At 37.6% G+C, this 24602-nt stretch overlaps 2 protein-coding genes and 1 long non-coding RNA gene across 3 annotated transcripts; all 3 read right to left on the reverse strand.

The window, feature by feature from the left end:
• Nucleotides 1–612: 612 nt before the first annotated feature.
• Nucleotides 613–2398, reverse strand: LOC121052529. Its single transcript, XR_005809348.1, has 3 exons — nt 2157–2398; nt 1970–2018; nt 613–841 (listed from the first exon to the last, which is right to left on the reverse strand). It is a non-coding gene; the product is annotated as an uncharacterized LOC121052529 (long non-coding RNA).
• A 7181-nt stretch (nt 2399–9579) lies between these two features.
• On the reverse strand, nt 9580–11926 carry LOC112199966 (polygalacturonase 1 beta-like protein 3). The gene is made up of 2 exons (XM_024340962.1): nt 11766–11926; nt 9580–11630 (listed from the first exon to the last, which is right to left on the reverse strand). Exons 1-2 carry the CDS (start codon nt 11832–11834, stop codon nt 9804–9806), a joined length of 1896 nt encoding a protein of 631 aa, XP_024196730.1. The 5' UTR covers nt 11835–11926; the 3' UTR covers nt 9580–9803.
• Nucleotides 11927–21130: 9204 nt separating this feature from the next.
• On the reverse strand, nt 21131–24229 carry LOC112200154 (uncharacterized protein At4g28440). Its single transcript, XM_024341174.2, has 3 exons — nt 24074–24229; nt 23338–23572; nt 21131–21705 (listed from the first exon to the last, which is right to left on the reverse strand). The coding sequence occupies exons 2-3, from the start codon at nt 23558–23560 to the stop codon at nt 21515–21517; spliced, it is 414 nt and encodes a 137-aa protein (XP_024196942.1). The 5' UTR covers nt 23561–23572; nt 24074–24229; the 3' UTR covers nt 21131–21514.
• Nucleotides 24230–24602: the final 373 nt, after the last annotated feature.

The following is a 24602-nucleotide window of genomic DNA, read 5'->3' on the forward strand; positions in this document are numbered from 1 at the left end:
TATCTATTATTGTGGCATTCTTACTAGTTTGTTGCTTTAATTTGTTGCTTATGTTGTTGCAAGTTGCTGCCATAGTTCATGTATTGACAGGTTTCTTTTTTTTCTTCTTCTTTTCTTTTAAGTGTACTCGAGAGTGCAATAATTTTCAAATATGAAATTTTTGCAGATGTTCTATGAATTTGGTGATATGGATATGCTATGATACTTTATGGGAGAAGACTTGATATGCTACCAGTGGAGAAAAAACAACCAATAGTAGTAGTAGATTGGCTTAGATGTTGCTAAATACGGTTTTCAATAATGATCAGGATTTGGATTGTTATGTTATATTAATGAAGTTTATAAAATGTGTTTGTTTGGGATTCTGGCATTTGTTTTATATACTAAATGCTTAGTTGAAGTGAGCTTAGTTATGCTTAGTAGAATCCTACTTCCATCCTTTTGTTTGACGTCTGATCCATGGTCTCCCACTTTTTTTTTTTTTTTTTTTTTTTTTTTTTTTTTAGATAAGTCTCTCTGTCTCTGATGATTGTATATTGCTAATCTGTTCCATTAATTTCCTTGAAAAATAATACGTACACTGTACACTATAAAATATGTGGTAGTCTTGCTCAATACAAGCAAAATATGTGAACAGAACACATTGATCAATCCCTAACTTCTGTATATTTTAGGCAATCAACCATAAATTGAGTCACGAAGAGCAAGCTCGATATCATTATCTATCCGATTACAAATTGCATCATAAATTCGTTTTGACCCGTATTGTGCACGGCCTTGAGCCAATTGAGCATCCTTTTCCCTTGTTGCTTCTGCAATTTTAGGTCTGCAAGGCTAAAACCTGCAAAACAGGTTTGGATACGGTTAAGCATCTAAGCCAACATTGATACAAGAGCATTAGGATTAGTACCTCTCCTATGTAAGCAATCAATATTTTCATAACAAGTGAACAAATAATGAACTCATACCTTTATAGATACAGGTGAATAAGAACTAAAATGAACATGGATTTCATACCTTTTTTTTTGGGGGGCAACACATGCTACACAAAATTCAAAAACAACACCAAACATTTTGTATTATGGTATAACTAGTGTTTGATGCATAACACCAACTAATCTATTACATTGTTAGGGTGAATATCACATTGCACTTGCATTAGCAATTTTCAAAGTAGGCAATCGGCCATTTAATAAAAATGGTATGCATCAGATGTTAGTTGGAACTTGTACTTTAGATCAGTCCTAGAAAGGAAGCTAGATAATCAACACAAAATCAAAGAGAGAGCTTTACAAAATTCAAAAAGAACACCATAAATTTTGTTTTGCTCACTCAAATTGATAAAAAAACCCCACACTAACGTAGGCCTAATATTTAATTACAGAAAATAAATATAGCTAAGCTTCTTTCTCCAGTTTCTTTGCTTTGGTAGAGCAGTAGAATTCAGTGATATTTAGCTGCACACGTTTTGATTTTGGTACACTGGCTTTTCTTTAAACAACATACTATACTACTCTTGACTCGAAACATTGAACATATTTAATCAGTGACCAAATGCTTGAATGGATATGAACTTAACTCAGTAAAACAATGTTGAGGTAAACTCTCCACTATATTAATTGCAAACTAAAAGTTCCGAGACTGCATGTATATGAATGGTGATCATTATCAAAATTCTTATAAACATAAATTTCTCAAGTGTCGACTCCTAGCTTTGACGGCTCCATTGCTGAAGACTCTTGAGTAATCTTACCTATCTCACCCTTCCATATATAACTAAGCTTTAGTTATTTAATCTATCTTTTCACTTACTTCCTATAAATCCAGAGCATGTACAAACAGCAAATTTCAATACCCAAACCGAAATGAGATGCAATTTACCATTAATTTCAATTTCATGAATTGAAAAATCAAATCACAGATTTATATGAAAAGCTAAAAATCGCATTTGCTAAAGAGAAGATGGTACCTGAGGCAATTGGGTGTTGCTATTGGTGTGCTTCCATTTGACTACAACTCTATAGCATACCCAACACTTGGGTGTCAAAATCAAATCCCATAAATGAAATACTCAAGAAGGGAGATCTATACAAGTTTAATTAGTCTCAGATTCTATTACGGAACTAATCGAAATCGTTCAATCGAATGACACTCACCTTTGTCATGGTGGGCTCGATTGCTCGATCCCTGCGAATTTAGTTTCTCTTTCTATATCTGTGAATTTGGTTCTCCCATTCTCTCTGTGTTTATAAGGATCGGGGTTGGAAGTATGGATGTAAAACTAACGCTCAAGAACAATCACCCATCTAAGCACATAATCTACCCAAAAGAGAATTGATAAAACTGAAAGGGAAAATCACAGGGTTAGCAAATCACCCAAATTCGAGTTTAGAATGATGACAGCCGAGGATGAATATACTTTTCAGTTTTTTTGTTTTGGTAGTGTTTGCATCAGTTAATGGCAATAGTTAACGTCCCGTTTAAGATTTTTTTTTTTTTTGTTTCACGTTGTGTAGTTTTACTGCAGTAAGATGTAGGGTAAATTTGCTATGATATGAGGTGTCAAAAAATCCATGTGGCGTTATCCTATTGTGTTGGTAGACCATGTGGCAATCTGACATGGTTCTACGGTAGGACACAAAAATTTCTCAATTGAAGAACCTTAACTTTTTACATGCAATATGTAACACCAGATAGGGTTCTGCTAAGGCCTCGTTTGATTCACGGAAAGGAAAGTAATTCCTTTGTCTTTCCCATGGGAATGAAAATGAAATTTCCCAACAACTTTCCATTCCGATGTTTGGTAAAGTAAGGAAAGGTATCAGGAAAATTATTAAAAAGTTTATAAATAATGTAATAAAATAATATGTTGTGAGTAATAAATGTAAGGAAATAGTAATTCCTTTAGGGTTTGAAAGGAACCACTTTCTCCCTTATTTTCTCTTCCTTCAAGAAATGATTTGCTTTCCGCTTGCATCTCAAACGCAAGAAAGAAACAAATGCTTACTTTCCGCCAAACGTGGTCTAAATGTATCGGTCCAAGTCTAGCCGTTCTAAAAGTTATTTATATAAACAGGTTTAAGCATTAAAGAACTCTTTAAGTAATGACATGGCTAAAATCATTGAGCGCAAAGCACTGAACAAGTCAACAAACGGAGGGCCATCTTCCTTTCTATACATGGTGCAGTTCTGGGCCACGTTTTGTTTCCAATTTGAACTTGATGGGATAAGGGACTGGTGCGTAGTGGCGATGAATGATTAGCATAACGACAGCTATGCCCTTTAATAGCATATATTAAGGCTATTGATATGATCAAAGAGAAGTAAAATCTTTAAGGGACATAGAGATCAGAGATGACATTGAAATGTAGACATATTAAGTCGATAACTAATGAGAGCATAGCAACTGTTTCAGCTTTTGATTAAACTTTCTATTCTCATTCATGTCTCTGCGGTTCTGGTTGGATAAGGGTACCACCATGCTTAAGATAGTTTGTGTAAGGAGAGAGAATCAAGGCGGATAAGGCGCGAGTATGAACAATCAATTCTAATCGACTTATTTGTAAGTTATGAAAGAGCTTCGTATTTCACATCCCACGCATTTGACAAGATCATGATGGCAAAGTGTTTTTTTTTAAAAATATCCCAATTAAACTGTATAAGAAGGATTGAGATCCTCTAAAGTGAGTTCTCTGCAGTTTTGAGAATTTCATAAAATTTCTGCCATCAACAAAATCCAATGGCTTAGGAGCTCGCCACATTATCCTGCATTTGTATACTACAAAGTTGACGGCAACTGCTGCCGTTACGACTCTTTTCTCTATTTCAGTTCATCTCCGTATTCAAGTAACAAGTTCTTTTGAGACTTTCACAAGAACAGTACGTGATTCCCCTTTGCCTATTGTTGGCATCTGAGGATTCTTCACCCAATATTTTGGTTGAGTTTCTAATTAATTTAGGATACACCTGACGTTATAAATGCACACGGCAAAGGAAGAATGATAAGATCCCAGACCAGTTTCGGTTTTGGTTCGAAGATTCATATGAGATCTAAGAGTTGTCGGCAGAAATGCATATATTCTATTCAAGTGTTTTCAGAACAATTTTCCATCACTTAAAAATCACTTCTCACACATTTTTTTTTTTACCAATCTGAATAATTTTTAGTAAAAGGAACACGAAAATTAGAGGGGGAAGAAAATTGATGGTAGATTCGGGTCAATAACAGAGAAAATCTATTGCAGAAAATGAAAATGAAACCAGAGAAAAGGAAGAAAGAAGCAGAGAATGAACGCAGAAGAACAAAAACAAGGAGACCCAGAAAACCACACTCCCCGAATTTCTGAAATTTCAATTTTCAAACCGTCATCTTCACAGATCATCATCCTCAACTTCTCTCTCACCATTTCCCTCCCATTTTCAATTAATTTTGAAATTCCATCCGGAATCCCAAAACTCAACGTCGAATTTTATTCTCGAAGAGTGGAGGCGGGTTTCATTTTTTATTATGGATTTTTGGGGAGTCCTGAGAAGAAAATAAACTAAACGGAGTAGACAAATAGCGATGACGGAGATAACGGGAAAAAATATATTTCGGTGATGTGACCTTGTATTGATCATTGGATAATGTAGATGGCTATGATATTATGAAATTCACAAACTGCATGGGCTCCTCATTTTCAAAAAAAAAAAAAAAAACTGTATAAGAAACAACGCACTACTAAACTAGGCAAATGCATCTCTTGGTTTCTAGTAAATCAAAGCATACACGGTGTATGACTTGGAGCATAGGATCTGTGTTCATCGAAGCATACAAATTTAGGATCGCTTAGGTCATCTCTTTTTACTGAGACACATGCACATGCGACTATGATCGAGGGTGCATGTAAAAAGATCAGAAAATTTTCAAAACCAGATGTATTTTTGGAGTTACTTGCTACATCACTCAGACATCGTCACAATATCAAGGACAACAATAGTTATGCGGTAGTGTAGTTGCATTTAATCCTCTGAGTTCTTCAATCTGCTATGACTCCATCATATACATTATTTTCAAAGACCAGATCGAGCAGAGAGCATAGGTTTTACCCTAACCCTAGTTGCCCTTCACAATTCTTCACCCCATTAAATGGTATTCTTGTCTTTTACCTTGAACTTGGCAGGTTGTCCGTTCAACCATGTCATTGCTCTGTCGGGGGTTTAATTCTAGTGTACCGACCACAACAAATGAAACAGAGTAATATAAAGTGCGCTGCTTTCAATCTTCACCATATCTTCAATTGAGCAATGCTTATGATATGCTGCAAAAGCAAATGCCGAGCAACCCTAAATATACATACCACCTTCATAAACAGTTAGTTCCGATCCATAGCTACCGACTTTAATGGAAGTGATGGTCTTAGCTTTGACTTGTCTTGGTCTCAATCTCAGTAGCCCATATCTGTATACCAAAGTAGTTGAATCTCAACTATATTTGATCGTCGTCTATTAAAGCTTAGCTCACCAATATCTGTACAGCCCCTGTTTTGGCTCCATCAAACAGAGTGCCTTGACAAAGCTAGTTTAGTTCACCACACCAATTATTTGAACCCCATTTCAAAGCTCTTGACTATGAAATAACTATATACATGGTTAGTTGGGATATTAAAGCCATAGCAATTTGCAGTTTTGGCAGTTCAAAAACTCTGCGTTTTTAATTAGTTTTTTACTTGTAAAGCTTGTAAAATTAGCGTACTATATATCTTATTGATAAGAGTATAATGTGCGATATTTATATTAATATATCTTTGCATTTTGTCACGCTATTTCTTTTAATAGAAAGTATTTATGTTTGTTTTATTGTTTTAGGATTCTTGTGGAGTAAAGGAGAAAAGATGCATGAAAGGCGAAATCGGGAAATCTGCCTATGCAGATCAGTCAATTTTGACAGAGCACTGAGACAGCTCAGAACGAATCAGATAATGATCTTTATATTGTTGAAAAGCCTCGGATGTCTAGTTTCCACAGCTTTTTACGGTTTGTCGATATTATTTTTCTAGAATAAGTTATGGCCGATTTACTATAGGAATGTCAAACTGTGCGTGAATCTAGTTTTTGACCGGAATTTATATTAACATGAAGATTCTAGAGTCTATGACGTCCAAAGGGTTCCCCAAACATACTTGGATACGAATTGGAGATGATGACTCAATCTTGATGACATGGAATTATTTTATTGGCTTGAAAGTAATTAAATTGTGCATCAATCGAAGGAAACCTCAAGCAAATTACAAGCAGAGTTGAATAAGGAAACTAGGGTTGTGTATCTCCTATATAAAGAGCCTCTGCAACACCTCTCATTCACCCTTCACCTTCTCTTCTATCTCTCTTTCTTTTTCCTCCGCCTGCCATCTGTTTCTTTTTCTCTATTTTTATGTATAACTAAATTACTTTTGTTAGGGGCGAGGTTTGAAGCCCTAAGATATGTTTTTGACAATATTTTGATTCCTAGTTTTGTGATTGCTTTGTTGTGAAATTGTTTATTTGGTTTTGGTTTACAGATAACTCTTGCATGTTTATGTTTTATGAATGCGCACATAAAATATTATGATAATGTGAGTGGGGCTAGAGATAAGTATTTTAATCTCCTAAACGGTTAATAATGCTTGTTTCAATGGTAGTAAAACCTATAGGACAATAGGTGAAACCAAATAAAAAGGATTGCATGCTAGGTAGGCGTTCCACACTAGTTTTGCATACTTGTTTCGATTAAACTTCCACATATGCTTAATGCTTAGAATAAATTGTTAATAGGATAGCGTTCTATACCTTGATTGTTTATTCTAAAGGCTTAGTAATGGTGCGTTCATCTTGCTTAAGTAATCTAGGGAAGTAATAAGAACTTATGCAGTGCGTTCACGGTTTGTTCTTGATTGAAACGTTTTCATGACTTGGTAATTGAAACTAGGATAATAAATTTGTCTTGAGCATGTTTTGGTGGTGGATTTCCGAATCTCTAACATCTTCATTCATATCATTGTAAATCCCGCATTGTTTTTATGTTTTACTTTAATTTTCTGCTTTACTAAACCCAAAACTCCCCTTTTTATAATTTACTGTTCATACATTCTTTCATTATTTTCATACATACTTATATTCATACTTTGATTCTTTATGTAATTACTTGTGTACCCTCAATCCTCGGCTTGAACGATCCTTATTTATCCTTTACTACTGACGACTACATCATTGCAGGGTTAAATTGAGCGTCTATTTTAGGTGTATCACTTACTTCCTTATATTTCAGCCATAACATAAACGATGGACCTAGAGATCTGGTATGGTGCCGAGTACAATCAGCTAGGCATGGAAAAGTGTACGTTCGCCCATGCCCAGAATTAAAATCTAGGGCTCTAGAGCCATGCATTGTGCATATGCAGCTAGTTACCTCAGGTACTGTGAATAAAACCATAGCAAAATCTAGGTGAAACTGGTGAACATGGTACATGGGTTGGTTGAAACTGACTATGGGTATTTGAATGAATGAGAAATAGTACCTTTAGTAGGTGAGTTGAAATTTGAAATGATAGTACATTTCATGCATTAATAGTCCTCATAAAAAAAATGTCTCCCTCATAGTGAATCCAAGATATGTCCTTGAAGGAGGGGTACTGCATAGCATTAAAAGAAAATGTCCTCGACCTAGCAATAATGCCATGAAAGAAAATTCCCAGTTCACAAAATGGACTACTGGGGCTATCTAGCATCATTGTCGTACGAAGATCATGCTCAATGCAATCAATGAAATCCAGCCAAGCTCATCTCTTCTCATAAGAATAATGTAAATCGTTTTTATGTATAGCAAACCGAGCAAGCGACTGCATAGCTGTGATTAAATTTTTGATGTTTGTAGATAATTTAATGACTAAATTGACTACTTGTACACGCTTTATAATGTATATATATTTTAAAATCTTGTATCATACTTCGGACTATTATAGATTTTGTAGTTCGTTAGTCTTTGTATCGATTTAAAACTAGATCAATGGATCCGCCACACTTTTGTTTTCTTTGATAGCTGTTGCGCATCAAGGTCGACATTATGGTTTCAGCATTCAAACCTGATTTCAAGTGGGACATATGATTAGATCGTTTAAATATACGAAATGGGTCATCGCAATACTATTAATATTAGTATTTAGCTATGCCTTCGTTTGGTTCAGATACCACCTCAGGGTGGAAAAACTTTCACTTTTCTCGATTCTTTATTATTGCATACGTAGTATAATATCTTCATTATATATAGTTCTGAAGATTTGAATTAATAAATCGGACAATGTATAAAACAATATTTGAAATCATCTTCTACCAAAAGTTCAAAAAGAACCTTTAAAAAACAGATGCATACAATCACGTACATTCACACTCAGCCCACAGGTTGTGTTTGGAATGCACGTTCCCAAGTTGTTACCATAATTTTGCCCATATCAATCTCTTAAGGCCGGTTCCTTTGCTTGGATTTCAAGCATATTTCCAATGCTAGTTTCAATAGGCATGAGCTTTACATATTTTTTTACTACGGGAAAAATGAACAAACTCACACTTGCGTCTAGTTTTACTTTATTTATTCTATAGTATTTGTGAGGTTTAAATTGATGATTTGCACGGCGGATGTTAACCAATATGTCACAGTTCACTGACAACTCACACTCCTAACTTTTCTACATACTTGATTGATCAATTGGTATCTCTGAGACAATTCGTAGAACATTCTGCTAGAATCTGTTATAAAAGATCTCACATTCTTTATCACCTGCGATCCATTTGCTTAGATCCAAAAAACTCTACATGGGTGCTACTATAAATTAAGCCAAAAATTTGGCCATAGATTGTGTGAAACTGTTTGGCTTCAATTGGTGTAGTACTGTCTGGAATTGTGGACTCCCTTCCAATAAACAAAAGAAAGAAGAGCAGTGAGCTCCAACTACAGCTGTCCCTCATGGATCATCTCCTTTCTCACTCCCACACATTTTCCAGCAAGAAGAAACCGTGTGTGGCCCGCTGGACCACCTCATCCTGTATTTACGTATATAATACGTACATATATATATACTCCTCCATACTTCATTTTCGAATTTTTCTCAACCTTTTGTTTCTGATATTCAATATATTGTACGCATGCTTGTTCCCTTTTGTTTTTTCAGGCAGGAATTTAGCCGTATACGAATGAAATTTGGACAAACACTGATAATTCACATTAGCAACTTATAAATTAATAACGCTAATCTATACTATTATTAAGAGAAGAGACTTTGTTAGCCAAAGTCAATGTGAAAAGACAAAAAAAATCCTTAGACCTTATATTAATTTTAGATAATTTTTAATAATTGAGGGGTAGTATGATAAATGGCAAAATTAAAAATTATGTAAAAAATAAAATAAATAATTTTCAGATAGTTAACTACCTATATCTGCAATAACCACCCATAATTTCAGATAACTTCCCATTTTTTTTTCAAATAACTTCTATTTTTTTCTCAATATAATAATAATTATAAAAATTTTATACATGCAGAGAGCATGTGAGCAGAAAACTAGTAATAGCTTAATCAAACCCATTGGCTTCATTCTCAATAAGCATTTACCCAAAGATAACATATAATAATTAAGACATGTTCCGAAATGTAAAAGAAAAAAGAGAAAATTATTACTTGATAATACAGCTATAAATAATCTAACTCGAACTCGAGCCACTTGCTAACACTTCTTAACATGTGGCTCGACCCCAAATTACTTACCGAAACATGCTAAGACTCTCACACTCTTCAGTCAGCAATGGTCCAAGTCAAGTCATTCTGGAAGATCCAGTGGCAGACCTCGATCCGACCCGGACCCGAGCCCAGAGCCGCAAAGGATCCATGAGTGGGGCTCCAAGCAGACGTGTCCAAGTGACAGATGGCAACGCCGCGGTTGATCTTGGCCTTCGTAGTCGGGTCCAGTAGATCCGCTTCGTAAACCCGGACTTTCGGAACCGAGTGGCAGTAATAGAGTAGGTAAGGGAACAAGCTCTGGTGGCAAGACACGGACTGCGTGACTTTCCCGCCGTTGATTCCTTTAACCGCCCCGACCACCACGTCGCCCTTCGAACCATTGACGTTTTCCGTGGTGCGAACGACGACGTTTCGGCCGAGGACGGACGTCGCGAAATCGATCATGTCCTCGGCCGAGCCGACGCACCGTTTCGTCTCGCCTTTGCTGGGGGCCCTCTCGCATTCCTGCAGGGCGTCGGTAATGATCTTCTCCATGGTGGAGTTGTCCTCGGCGTGGAAAATCCTCTTCAGCTCGGAGACTTTGGCGGTGGCAAAAGGTAATTTGGAGGAGATGGTCCGGGGCAAAAAAGACCTTTCGGGCATTTTATCTTTAATGTCGGGAAATGGCATCACAGTTCCTTTTTTGATCATAGACTCCCTGAAGAATTTGCCCGGCTCCACCCACCTTTTCACCAAACTGCCACTGGCGGCCATTTTCGAGGCTAAACTGGACTTTTCACCCGCCGAGTATTCCGTGAACTTCGTCGTCTTTTTGTCCTTGTAATCCTTGAAAGTGTTGTTGACGCCGTAGATCTTGAACCCGGTCGATCCGCCCTTGGAGCCTTTACCGTACCCGGTGAAAGAATCCGACCCGTTGTTGAAACTCTGCCCGTAATTGACGAAATTGACCTTCTCGGAGTTGGAGTTCTTGGCGTACGACTGGAACGAGCTCAAACCCACATTGGCCTGGTCTCTGTAGTTCGAGAACTTCTCCGACCCGCCATTGCCGCCGTCGCCGTAGCTCCTGAACCTCTCGGTAGGATTGTTCTCGTCGTTGCCGTAGTTTGTGAACGTGTCGTTTGGTGCGTTTCCGGATTGGCTGTACCCGGTGAAGTCCGACCCGGCCACATTGGAGCTGGTTCCGTAGCCCGTGAACGCGTTCGGGGCCCCATTGCCGTTTTTGGAGTAGCCGGTGAAACTCTGCTGGCCGGCGTTGGCTTTCTCGCTGTAGCCGGTGAAGGTCTGTGCCCGGCCGTTGGAGTCGTCGGAGTAGGAGGTGAATCGGAGGTTGGGGACGTTGGTGGAGTCGGCGTATCTCTTGAAATCGCCGGCCCCGGAGGTGGCCCCGGCGGCGTAGCTGTTGAAGCTCTCGTCGATGACGTTGCCGTCGGCGGCGTAGTTGTTGAACTTGTCCTTGTGGTTCACCGAGTCGCGGCTGTAGCGGCGGAATGAGTCTATAGGCAAGTTCTGGTCGAGAGAGTAGTTCTTGAAGCTGTCGGCTCCGGCGAGCCGATCCGTGCCGTAGTTTGTGAAATTCCGTTCTGAGTAGCCGGTAAAACTCACGTCTCTTTCGTGCTTCTCCAGACTCTGCCCCAAATCGGGGAAGCAGAGGAGCTTGGCGGCGGAGCAGAACTCCGGTAGCTTGGTCTGGAGGGCATTCTGGGAAGCAAGCTTTGTGAAACTAGCGGACTGCACCGCAGTCAATGGCGAGGCTTTGGAGAGCAGAAACGAGGGTCCAACGGCGTCGTTTCGGACCTCCTTGTTCCAGTAACGGGTCAGATAGGCCTTGGGCGAAAATGGGTTTTCATCCACGGATTTCGCACCGGCGCTGGCCGTAGCTACCTGCATTGGGCATGGCAATGGCGGATGGGTCAGGGATAATAGTAATACTTATCCAGAAACACGATTGGCACCATAATAATAGAAATAACACGCAGAAAACATTATTATCTGGGTAGAGAAATTTAGATGGCTTACATTGAGAGAGAAGAAGATAGAGAACAGAGAGAGAAGAGTCACGAGGCTGAGTTCTCTGTGCTGCTGCATATTTTTTTTTTTTTTTTTTTGGTTTGGTTTGGTTTGTTTGTTGTTTTTTTTTTTTTATTAACTTATTTTGAAAGGAAGGTTGAGAATGTTGGTGGATTTGTGGGTTTTCAGCTGGTATTTATATTGGTGTGGAAGTGGGTGAGGATTACAAAATGGGTTTGGGCTTTGTGCTTTGTGCTTGGCCTACCTGCAAAGTATGTACAACTTCAAAACAAATCCGTAGTGAACAAGTTTTGCATGATCAAAATCTTCCAAAGTTTACCCGGCTGTCGTTTACGGTACATTATGTATCGATAGCATAATTTTTTGTTCGGTCTGATCTTTTAGGTCGTTTATTATTATTAGGAGATGGTTTACTATTGATGTGCAAATACGTTAATGAATATTCGATTTTTCCAATTTTATTGAATGAGATATGTATTTAACTGTTTATTAATCTGTGGCATTGATTGGAATTTGATATGTTACCTAGTTAAGACTTAGTCTAACATCCGAACGTTATTTAAAGTAAATATGCTGCATCAGATAGCTGGATTCATAAAGTTCTGCTTCATAAAAATCTGTCATATGTGATTATTTTCAATAGAGAATCACATATGAAATCCATGCAATAAATAAAAGATTACAAGTTACAAGGAAAGTGAATCAATCTAGCTTAGCTGTAATCAATCTATAATCCACCATATGGGGGCAGTCAAATAAACATTCCAGAATTTTGTCTGTGCATAACATCAACAACGCGTATATTCAGAAGAATCGCAAAAAGCTTTTTGTCTAAAACCAAAATATACAAGAGCTACGAGGCACAAATATCGACCCCACTCCAAAAGTTAATTAACAACTTTGTTAATCAATTAACTACTCTGTTAATCAGAAAGTTTTACAGTACTCTACAGTATTGAAATTTCAAAGACCGAAACTGTTATTTCAATAATACGCCATAAATAATTAACGATTTATTGACTTTCGGCTCTAAAATTTCAATATTTTGAATCACAGTACAACTCTTGTTTCGTTGAATTAGAGATGCCACGTCATGGGTGCGATATGAGTCCAAAGGCTGCGAAGTGAGAGCTCTCTGACTCCGAGTGACTCAGGGGGGGGCACGGAATGAAAGAAACCGTGTTAAGAACACGTGGCGGGCGGGGATTGGAGGTGGGTCGAGATGATTGACGCGTTTAGCCGCTAATGTTTTTGTAGCGTAATCAGGGATTCTCTTTTCGTGAACCGGAGGCATTATTTGATTGATTTAACCTGGATAGTGACAAAGCTCGTGATAATGGCAGTTTTCGTAGTTTTAACATGAATGCTAGGCTATTTTGGAATTCTGTCTGGCTTAACTCGCATGCTTGATGGTTATTGAAATGATTTGTTTGTTTTCTACTTTTCTTTTTCTTTGTTGAAAGGTATTGAAATGATTTGTAGGACTTGAACTCTTGATCAAGCATGAAAATGAACTCATCAACACGCACGTGCGAGACACCTAATCTATTGGTCGTATTTATGAGGTTTTTCTTGTTTGGTCCGAATATTTATGAGTTAGAAAGAGGCAAGATTTGGGTTGAAACTCCTTCATTATAGGTAAGTAATTGGTGTACATGATGATCTCGAACCAAGTATAGGACTTCGGATTTCCCATGTTAAACTATGGATTGAAGTTGTCGCTAGAAATATTTTGAATTTTCCATATAAAATCAAGTATAGACAAGAGTTATGGTGTAGAAATGGTCCGATATTTCAGGTTGTCACTATAAATGTTTTCGTCATCTACAAAATCAACACAACGAAAAGTGTAATCCATTTCAAATGTGCATTACTATAGTGATGAAATACAATGGTTAGTAGATCATTCTATTATACTTGGCAGGCGGGCATAGTGATTTGTAATTCAAAAGGCCAGTCTGCTTTTACACGGTCTCGTACATGTTTTTGTCTTGGAGACTCTACAATTTGAATAGCCAATTGTTTCATGCTGCTTCATTTTAAGAGTAGTTATCTTAATATGATTCATGCGTGAATAATATATCGTATAGGAGTATCGTTTACTATAACCAGGCATGTGGTGGAGGATACATGGCTTTTGTTTTGTTCAAATCTTGGACCATCTTTACATCATAACAGTCGCCTAAAAAATATTTCTAGCAATAACCTCTCCCTCCAGCAGTTAAGCATCCATCTGATACATAATCTATACTTTTTTTTTTTTTTGAGAAATAGATAACTTCATTAATTTATCCATAGCCATAAGGCACATACATCACATGTTATTTCATACCAACCGTACTAGATGGCACAAACAGCCAAACAAATGACAAGTGACCCTCATTGTAGAATACGCACACTTATTAAAGTGTCTAACCAAATAAGAAAAAATCCAAGACTATCTAAGCTCTTGCTTTAGCAACTCTACTCGCCTATAGACCTCAATTGGTGTACGAGTAGAGGAGCTAACTTACATAGCATCAGACTCTAAAACAAAGGTAGACACAGAAACAGGCCAGTCCACACCAAACACATCAAGAGGTCCAGCCCAAACAAAAAAAAGGAGGTGAAGTGGGCTGAACCACAAAGCCCAACCTACTACCCCACCTGCGTCCCAGCATGAAACCATAACCCTAACGGGTTCACTGGAGCCGCGGCTGTCGCCGAGTAAGTCCGGTTAGGGCTGGCAAATTCTCCTAAATTAAACCGTACCAACCGCATCCGAGCCGAGCCAAGTGAATTAGTAGCCGAAAACTTGGTAACCGAAGTCTTGGTACGGTACAACCGAACCGAGAGGGAGTAAATGGTACAGTATTGGTACTAATTTTTAGAGAAATACGGTATACCGTACCGTACCATATATTTGATATAATATTGATTTATTTTAAATTTTATTTATATTTATCAATCAGAGACTTCAGAGCCGTTGATTTTCAATAGTTTTATTTGATATTACATAACAACCGTTAGATTAAACTTAAACTTTACATATCCCAAAGGGATCAGAATTCAGAATCCCTCAGTCTCTCTCTTTGTCGAATCGAGCCCAGCCCTCTGAGGCGCTGACCCTCTCTCAAACTCTCCTTCGAGGAGTTCGAGCGCATCGCGGCATCCCTGAGCCCAAACCTGGACGGCGTCTCTTTCAATTGAACCATTCGATTTCATTTCACATCACATCAAATCCATTCGATTCATTCCCAGATTTCCTATTGCTGGTGAGTACGACCTGCATTTTATAGGTGCGCTGCTGTTTGCTTATTTTGCTTTGCTTCCGATTTCAATGCTTTTGTTTGTTTTGTGTGATTCGTAGATATGGGTCTGTTGGGTTTTTGGAGAATTTGTTGTTCTGGGTTTGATTCTGGTGCATGCATGTTGGGTTTTTGTTGTTGAACTGTGTGCTATCTGATTTGATGTTAATTCAATTTGGTTGATAAGAAGAAACGGGGAGAAGGGGGACAAAGAATGAGGTTTTGAGGTTGATGTGTTGAAAAGGTTGAGTTCGATGTTTTGATTGTTGTTGTTTTAAAAGTGGTTTTGGACTTTGGTATCAGATGAAAAATTGAAGCTTTGTGCGGTAGAGGATGATCTTGTTAACTTTTATGTTTTTCAGGTACAAAGCAGGTTTGGACTTTTTAAAATTTCAGTTGGGTCGTAGCCGGATTATGGCCCAATTATAAACTCGGCTGGAGGCCCAACCAACCGATACCGAGATCTTGGTATACCGACTTCTGTGGTCGGTAATGGGAGAATATTTTATGTACCAAATTAGTCTGGTACGGTAGGCGGTTTTGGGCCTGCAGCTCCGGTACATTACCAAACCCACCCCTAAGTTCGGTGGCCGCCCTACCTGAACAGCCATGACCTCCATACCGCACACCAACGTGCTGGTGTTCTGCCGCTACAAATACACGACCTCTTCCAAGTCAAGGATTCTCTCGCTTCCTCCGGAAGACTGGCGCAGCTCTCTGCTCTCAACACTACCGCCACACGACGATCGAAACTGGTCTCCTCAGCGGAGGTCTTCGGCAATCTCTCACCCAATGCCGAGTCTAAAAACAAATCTGAATCCGAGGTCAATCTCTACCACCGACACCACCACACAAGTCGCTGTCACTGGGTCCTCGACGCCGGAGCGTCCTTTTCACAGAGGGAGGATCCTCGGAGCCGCCACCGTACTTCTGCACGAAACCTAGGGTTTCAGCCTGGGTGCTCTAAGAAAACTTGGTATAATCTATACTATTATTATTATTTTTTGAATAAAAATCTATACTATTATTAAAAGAAAAGGGTTTGTTAGTAAAAATCAAAAATTTTGACAGAAATGACCTTAGAAGATTAAAAAAACTTTAAGAATTAATTAAATCACAAAGACAATTATGACATTTACAAATATACTTTTATTATTAAAAAAAATGAAAACCCATAACCCACATTTTACTCCCACTATCTTCTCTTTGTAATGATAGTTTTCTTTTTTATTTTTGAAAAAATAAAATAAAAAATATATTTACACATGCAGAGCATGTGTGGAGAATGACTAATTTATATTTAATAGAAAACCACTCGCCAATAATGTACATCATGGGTATATATCAAATCATATGTTTGTTTAAAAAACACAGAATTATTTTTTCTCAAGTGAAATAAGAAAAAAAAATTTCCGACCAAACACAAAAATGAAGAATTCTTTCTTTCATGATTGAGCATCTGAAAGTCGAGCTTCCAAATGAGGAAAGGTGATCGATCTGGACCTACTGGCCCTGGGATTTTTTTATGATATATTTATATATGAAATTGATTAGAATGACCAACCCCAGTCCCCATATCTTGATCATCATGGACAAACCTTGTATGGAATCATTTCATGGATTTTAATTTCAGCATGTGCGAATATATCATCTGCCTTCATTTTCCTATGTAATTCAATTAATTTCTTAGCCATATATATATATATATATATATATATATATATATATATATATATTACAATCTTATATATGATTCTTATTGAAAGAAGCTGAAGAAGGTTCTGGTCCATTTGAGCAAGAAAGTAATTGTTGGCTCAAAATCAAAGCATGCGTTGTGTGACCTGTGTCCATGATAGGTATTTCTAGCTAGTACAATATATATCAACGTGATTTGTTTGGCTTTTTTTGGACGTTAAGTAACTTATACACTACATCTACATACCCATAATGCATTCAAGCACGAGCACAGCCTTCGTTGCAGATTTGGGGGTGGGCAGCGAAGTTGGGTAGCGACGGAGGTGAACGTGATGATAAAAGTCGGTGGCGTTCACCGAAGTGGGTAGTGGCAAATTTGGAACTAAATTTTGTTTCTTTTATAAAATGAAAAGAGCAGTAAAATGCGGATGAAAAAATAAATTGCACGAAATTTTCTAAACAACTATGGTTGTTTACGCGAAATATCAACATAATCATAGTTATCCATAAATCAAAAAGCAACAAAGATCTTCATTTTCCATAACTGTTTTCTTCCCATTATTATACAGCTTTTGCTGTCAGCCAAACTATAACTTTTACGAAAATTTCACCATGACCGGGACCAAATTCCATATATAGTGTTCTGTTGTTCTCAGACAACCCTTAAATGGCACTCAGTAAAGTTGGCACAAACTTTAATCACTGATTTTCTACCTGCAATTTTTAATTTCATTAACTTACTCTCCTCTACTCTCTGGAGTCTGGTCAATCAAGTATAAAGCCACCAGACAAAAAATCCATTCAACTTCTGTGTTTTACTCTGCTGGTCACTTTTCTCTTTTCAGTTAGTTCAGATCCTGTAGTTTATGTTTGACTCACTTGATACATTGCTAGAGCTAGACTAGCTAAATTTGATCTGGAATAGGATTGTAGGAGTTGGTATACGTATCATTGATGTATTGTAGACTTTTCTAAGAAGGGTTTATATATATATATATATATATATATATATATATATATCCATATCTCTAGATCTATATATTCAATACTTCTTCCCAGATTAACAAAGATGCTCCTCTACTAGTGCATCTCTCGATCCCTCCAAAAAAATGGCATGAATGAGGTCCCTCTTCCCTTATCTCTTTCTCCTGCAGTTTGCTTATTATGAAAGAAACAGATAAAGGGAAACCCTTTTATTCTTGCATTCACATTGTCCAATATCAAAGCAGAAGCATATTAATTGTACCGAATTATTACACTAGCTTTGAAATGCCTGCTGACGTCTCTGGACGGACTCTTTTGCTTTGAGCTTTGGTGACCACATTTAAATCACTATGACTTTAGCTTTGTTTTGATGAGTCCAAAGCCACAGTAGCAGAACCCAAAGCTCAGAAATATACATAGAGGTTAGAGCAGATTCTCGATCAGATTCACACATACCAACCAGCTAGAACTGATGCAGACTACTTAAATTTAATGAAATTAAAATCCCACATGAAATGATCAATTTGAAAATGAAATGGTTGACCTCTGTTTTCGGTGATAATCATATATAAAATTACAGAATTGCAGACTATCTGATCAAGTTGTTTCTGCATATATAATAATTAAGGATAATCTGGAGAACATACCTGTCTCATCACAGTGGCTGACAATTATTCAGATATGTGCTAAAGAAATTAGGGGTTATATCTGATCAAGTTGTTCATGATTTGGATCTAAATTAAACCCTAAAGTCTGATTGGTTCATGTGCTTCCCCACATGGACAGCCAATCTGGGCATAGAAAACAACTCATTGTAGTGAGTTTTAAGTCAAATTTGCAGCCATATTCAGTAAGATTCTACCAACAACTACAATACCTGCTGTGCCTCTATGCCCACAGATACAATAATATTGTTCTTTTTAGTATCTCAGTAGCTCCTTCTCTCTTTTTCTAAAGAATTATAGCTACTGAAAAAGACAACAATCAGACCTTCTTTTCTGTTTTTTCTTTGGACCAAATTATGACAAAAGGGATTCTTCCCTGCCCAATTTTTACGCTTCCAAGACCAAAGCTTTTGTCCAGCCACTAACACTCTGATCAAAGCAATGTGGGAACAGAGTACATTACATGATTTGAGTCTCAAAAGTCCACTGAGGCATTTCCTTAAACACCTATGTGCATGTGCTATACTCATGAAATCAAATCCCAGAATTTATAGATCTGCTACTTGCAGAGTGAACATGGAGACATGGGCTTGTATTATCGAATTTGCACTGTATGAAAATTGTTCTTGATCTGATTCCACAAATGCACTGAACTCAGAGAAGAACCCAACTTTTTGTGCTCATAGGGAAAACAAACTACAACTCCTTTAAAGCTTAAAGAGAAATAGGAGAAATTTCACATCAGAGTGCCTAAAACAGTAAAACTAAAGGAGGGCAACAGCATCATAGAAAAAACAATGGGATATCATAGAATAATGCAATGTGCAAAGATAAAACATAGATGCTTTCTGCCTTTCTCTTTGTGCTTTACACAAAGCAAACTTTAAAATGGATATGCAAATGGGATTTGGATTTGATGCATTAGAGATTTGAACGTTTGCATGAACTTAATCTGTACTTGCTTTACACAAAACTAACTTCCGAGAGTGAATTTTCTTGACTTCTTTAACGAGAATGATCAAGTTCAGAAATGCATTAACGACAGATGAAATCTCTGTGGGCTCAAAGTCATCACTAATTCCACCGATGATGTTGATCTGAAATATTTCATGGACGTGTGCGCACTACCATAGGATAATCAAATGAGCACACACCCAGTTGGGACTTGGGAAAGACTTCATATTCGATTAAAAAGCACTAAGACTAGCTAGTGCAAAATTGGTAGGAATTGCTGGTAATGGTTGGTTGCAGCGTACTGACAGTAGGTGTAATAGTTGAAGCACTATCGATCTTCCATGAGAGGATCAGATTCGAGATTTCGGAGGCTCAATGCAAATCTTTATTATACATTTTACGTGAAATAACATATATAACATAAGTATGAACAGAGAATTCTGCATGTATTTGGGAAATCAAGAATGCGGAGTTGTCTCATTTGGCTACCCCTAGAGCGGTTTTATCCCTTCAGAGCATCTCCAACCATTTAGCTATAAGTCATTTTGACTTTGGCTTTTTGGTAGAGGGATCTCCAACTATGTTCTTGCTTTAGCTATTTTGACTCTTGAGTCATAACTGGAGTCATTTTGACTCAAGTTTGTAGAACAAAAGCCAAATTTCTTTGGCTGAAAAAATGGTGGGCCCCGTTGCATGTGCTGCAATTGTAGTTAATTAATTCTCGAAAATGATTAATTTATTAAATAACTTTGGCTTTTGACTAAAGATGGTTGGAGATGCAAAAATTGAATGAATATTGATGATATTAGATGAGTCATATTTTGCATATGGCTTTGGTTTTTGACTAAATGGTTAGAGATGCTCTCACAGTAGTACTTAAATTATGAAGTAGAGATCGTTCTTAATGCACATAACAAGAGAATGTGACCAACATCGAAGTGAGAAGAGTAACCAGACTATATGCAGGTGACGAAATCCTTAGGTTGATGCAAACTCGAACCACGACTCTATAAACTCAACGTATATGCAGGTGGCGTCAGGCAATCGTAGTCCCCATACGACTATGATTTTCAATAATATGCGACACAATTTCTTCTTCTCAACTGGGCATGTGGGTGGTCCCTGCACTAGGTTTCAAGGGCGTAAATGACAGCGTATGGAGCCGAAGTTCCACCAACACAAGGACAAATATCAGTTTTGTACATGTGAGAGTAGGACACCCTCCATTTGGGGGTGAGCAAAACACATTGCATTCCACTTATTTGTAATCCTCGAATCCGATCCTGAAGAGCAGGTACATAGATAAGCTATCAGCTATGGCTTCTTCTATATGGAGTTATTGTGTAGCTTACGTCAAATTTTGTCGTGCAATGGATGTATTAAGAACCTTAAGCTCCCATTCTGATACTCCAAGTCTCCATAATAAGTTTGTGTTCAGCTAAAGACAAATTTAGTGCGGGATCCACCTAATGCTGAAAGGCATAGCATTATTAGTTTAATGTTAGCCATGTGCCGGGAGCCTGGGACTAACTGCTTCCAGAAACACGAACAAAAGATCATGGTGACTTCAGCATTACATGCATCATGACTCGAGACATAAAGATTTGTCGAAACCTGCTAGAAGTCCAAAGAAGTATAACAAATACATGGATTTAGGCCACCAACTGACATTTATACTTGATCTCTGCTTAACTACCCAGACAAAGCACCACTAGGGGTTGGGGTAGAAGTTGACTCCTTAAATTGCAAACAATGCAAGGAATTCAAGTATTCAACACCTAACAGCATAAGAAATTTGAAGTGAAGTAACACAGCAAAATGTTTAGAGACATTTCATAATATAAGTCTCATCTGTACTTCCCAAGGAGTTAAAATAGATAGTAAACAAGACGAAGCAAAATCCAAAAGCCAGCTTCCTTATCTTCAACTTACAGCCAGCAACATCTATTTTGGCAGTACAACCAAAGGTCATAAACTATTTGCTGCAAAAGTAAGGAAACGACTTGGGTGGTACTAGCTTCAAGATTTCTTCTTCCTAAAAGTGCACTTTCGAGAACATTTTCGATATTTGATGCTATAACAACAGAACTTTTCTTCGTTGGATTTTTTTTTATTTTTGGGTTACCAGAGAACCCGATTCTGTTCAGAAAAGTTACTCTTCAACAACATTGACAAGTTCATATTCAATGAGTGAGAGGTTGTTATCTTCCATCACGGTAAAACTGGCAGGCTCTGCAACTTCAACTCGGCCCCATTTGTCCACAGCAAGCCTCATTGATCCTTTGAACATGTCAATTTTGGCATTCCGCAGGGTTACAGTCGAACCCTCTTTCATCAAGTCCACTGCACAATACATCACAGGGAATTAAAACTATGTAACTACATTACACATAATGCAGCAGTCTTCCGATGCAAAACACTAAAACCAGATCAATGCTAAAGCCAGTAAAAGATGCAATTCTCAGACATAGGTTTATAAAAAGAAAAAGAAAAAAAGAGCCAAAATTCTCAGTTTGGATTGTTTGTTAAGACAAGCAATGTAATACGGGCTTGAATCCAACAACATTTCTACATTGTCAGGTCCTCTCTCTCTATCACACTTCTACAGTTTCAGTCACCCTCTTTCATTGTTACATGTCTGAGGTAGGGTTTTCCCCTTCTGGCGCTCCATCAGAGGAGATTTCAAGATTTCTTAAAGTGAGCCATGGTAAGTCATTGGGCTTCGCTCTTCAATTTTCTAGAAGCCCCAAGACCAAAGAACAAAACCTACAACTGATTAATCATCAAAAAATGGATTTGTATGGTTGGATTGACATTGGCTTGGGTAGAACTGAAAAGATTCTTCTGCTGAAAGATTGGCACAGAGCATTGGATGCCAGATGATAATCCTAATTTAGACAATACAGGAAGGTCGATCATGCACATCTTAATTGAGTGCTTCTTAATTATTCTTTTACAAACACAAACTGAAATGTTGGCACAGAGCATTGGATGCCAGATGATAATCCTAATTTAGACAATACATGAAGGTCGATCATGCACATCTTAATTGAGTGCTTCTTAATTATTCTTTTACAAACACAAACTGAGAAAGGACCCATATCAGATATGGGAAAACTCAACATAATCACATCTGGGAAGCATATAGATTCAAAACCAAGCTCCTAGTAGAGTAACAAGAAACACATGGAAAAACACCGGAATACATAGAAGTAATAAGCAGTATGCATATAGATTCCAATGATCTTATATTCAAAGGATCAAAGTCACTTTTATTGTACAGAACTCTGACATCCCAACTAAAGTCAAATTTAACAGTGAAAACCACAAAATATGGAAACTAAACAAGCCAGTAGAGAACAAACCTAAACTATAACACTTAAGGACTATAGATGCTCCTACAACGTTTAACACAAATATCAATCTTCTGCATGTATAAGACTGAGAGTTTTACTTGAAATGGCTCCAGACATTACAGACCATTAGAACCAAAAGTTCACCTGCTGTTTGGCACCCATCTTATAGTAAATTCACAAATTCAAACATGTAATTGACATCCAAATATTTACAAGCTATTGTAACCAAAAAGCACTGTTATCACTAACATGATCTTCCCCAACTGAGGTTGCTCCAGCCATCAATTTTAAGTACCAAATTGAACTTCCAGGTATCAAAACTTCAGTTCATAACGGAAATAAAATTGTTTGAGCAATGACCAGTTAGTTTCATCAACTGAAGGCTGGAACCCTACAGGCTGAGAGTCTAGACCTTCTCTAATAATGAATAACAATACTCTAGGTTTAGCAACCAACCAAGGCCCTATACTACTCTTATCAGAGAAAAAAAAAATTAAAAGTTGTATAACAACAGGAGGGAAATTTGAACTACATGAGAATGGAAAGAGCTTATTAAGCAAGCACGACACGTGTAATTATAGTTTATAAACATACATCAAAGTCATGATCTCCTACTCACCTTGATCGTTTCGAGCTGTGAAGATTATCATTCCCGTTTCATCACCAACCAAGCATTCAGCAATTCGCATTTGGCGTACCTGAGGGCCATCAGCACGTCCCTTCTGCAATACCATCTTAGTACTAACAACCTTTACAGTGAGAGTGTGACCAGAGGTGCTTGGACGGAGCTGCCCGACCTTTGTGAAGGTTGGTTTCCTCAGTGCTTGTTTCGAGTCTGCCATTTGAGAAAAGACCTACCAGAATCCACACCACCAAACTATTTAGCACTAAATCAACCCATAACGACTTCACTAAACACATAGTTGTCAACATGCAATAATGTGTGTCTATACGAACTATAACATAGTCTTCAAGCTTCGTTTTTCTCATAATATGGGATTCAGAAACAAAGATTAAGAAGCTGAAAGAACAGAATAGAGATCTCAAATTAAATGTAACATATTCGCAAAAACCAAATGAAACTTAAAATTGTGATTGAACTTGTAATCTGAGAAAGTCGTGTATTGTAAATCGATCAAAAAAAAATTTCAATTTCAGATTTGGAGATCAGATCAGATCAGATAGAACATGTTGCACGAGCGATTAGAACATTTACAAATTACCTAAGAAACAAACAACAATTTTAACAAGATCACAAATGCTAGAGATTGATACGATAAATTATGAAACAAGTTTTCCATGCAAATCTAACAAAAGAGAATAACGGATCTGGGGAATTTAGGGTTAGAGGTTACCTTACGAGCTTGGCTCAAACACAACTGGGGGGAGAGAGAGAGAGAGAGATCTTCGTAGACTATGAAAAACCCAAAGTCGTCGAGCACGCACTGCTGAGTGAAAAAGGGTTTAGCTATCGTTGCTGAGTTCCTAACCGTCCATCTCCAATCTAGTCAGGAGTAATCCTACGCGTCCACTTGTCCTCTACCAATTCTCACTAGTTTCGGAATTTTTTTTTTTTGGTTCTTTTTCTTTAGAATAGTTACGGAGTAAACCTATGTCTGAAAATTGCATATTTAACTGGCTTTAGCATTGATCTCGTTTTACTGTTTTGCATTGGAAGACTGCTGCATTTACTTATCTGAAATAAGAATGAAACCGAAGGGAATAATTTCGGTATATGAAATTTCATGTATTGACTAACATATATATGTATTGGAATAAATGTGGGTCTCATCTCATTATCAAGAATCAATTCCTGAATAACCCTTAATTTGATAACCAATTGGCTTATGAGTTTATGCATGTCGTACCGATTCTTTTCTTCTC

This window comes from Rosa chinensis, chromosome 4 (genome assembly GCF_002994745.2).
Source record: "Rosa chinensis cultivar Old Blush chromosome 4, RchiOBHm-V2, whole genome shotgun sequence".
Taxonomy (NCBI): Eukaryota; Viridiplantae; Streptophyta; class Magnoliopsida; order Rosales; family Rosaceae; genus Rosa; species Rosa chinensis.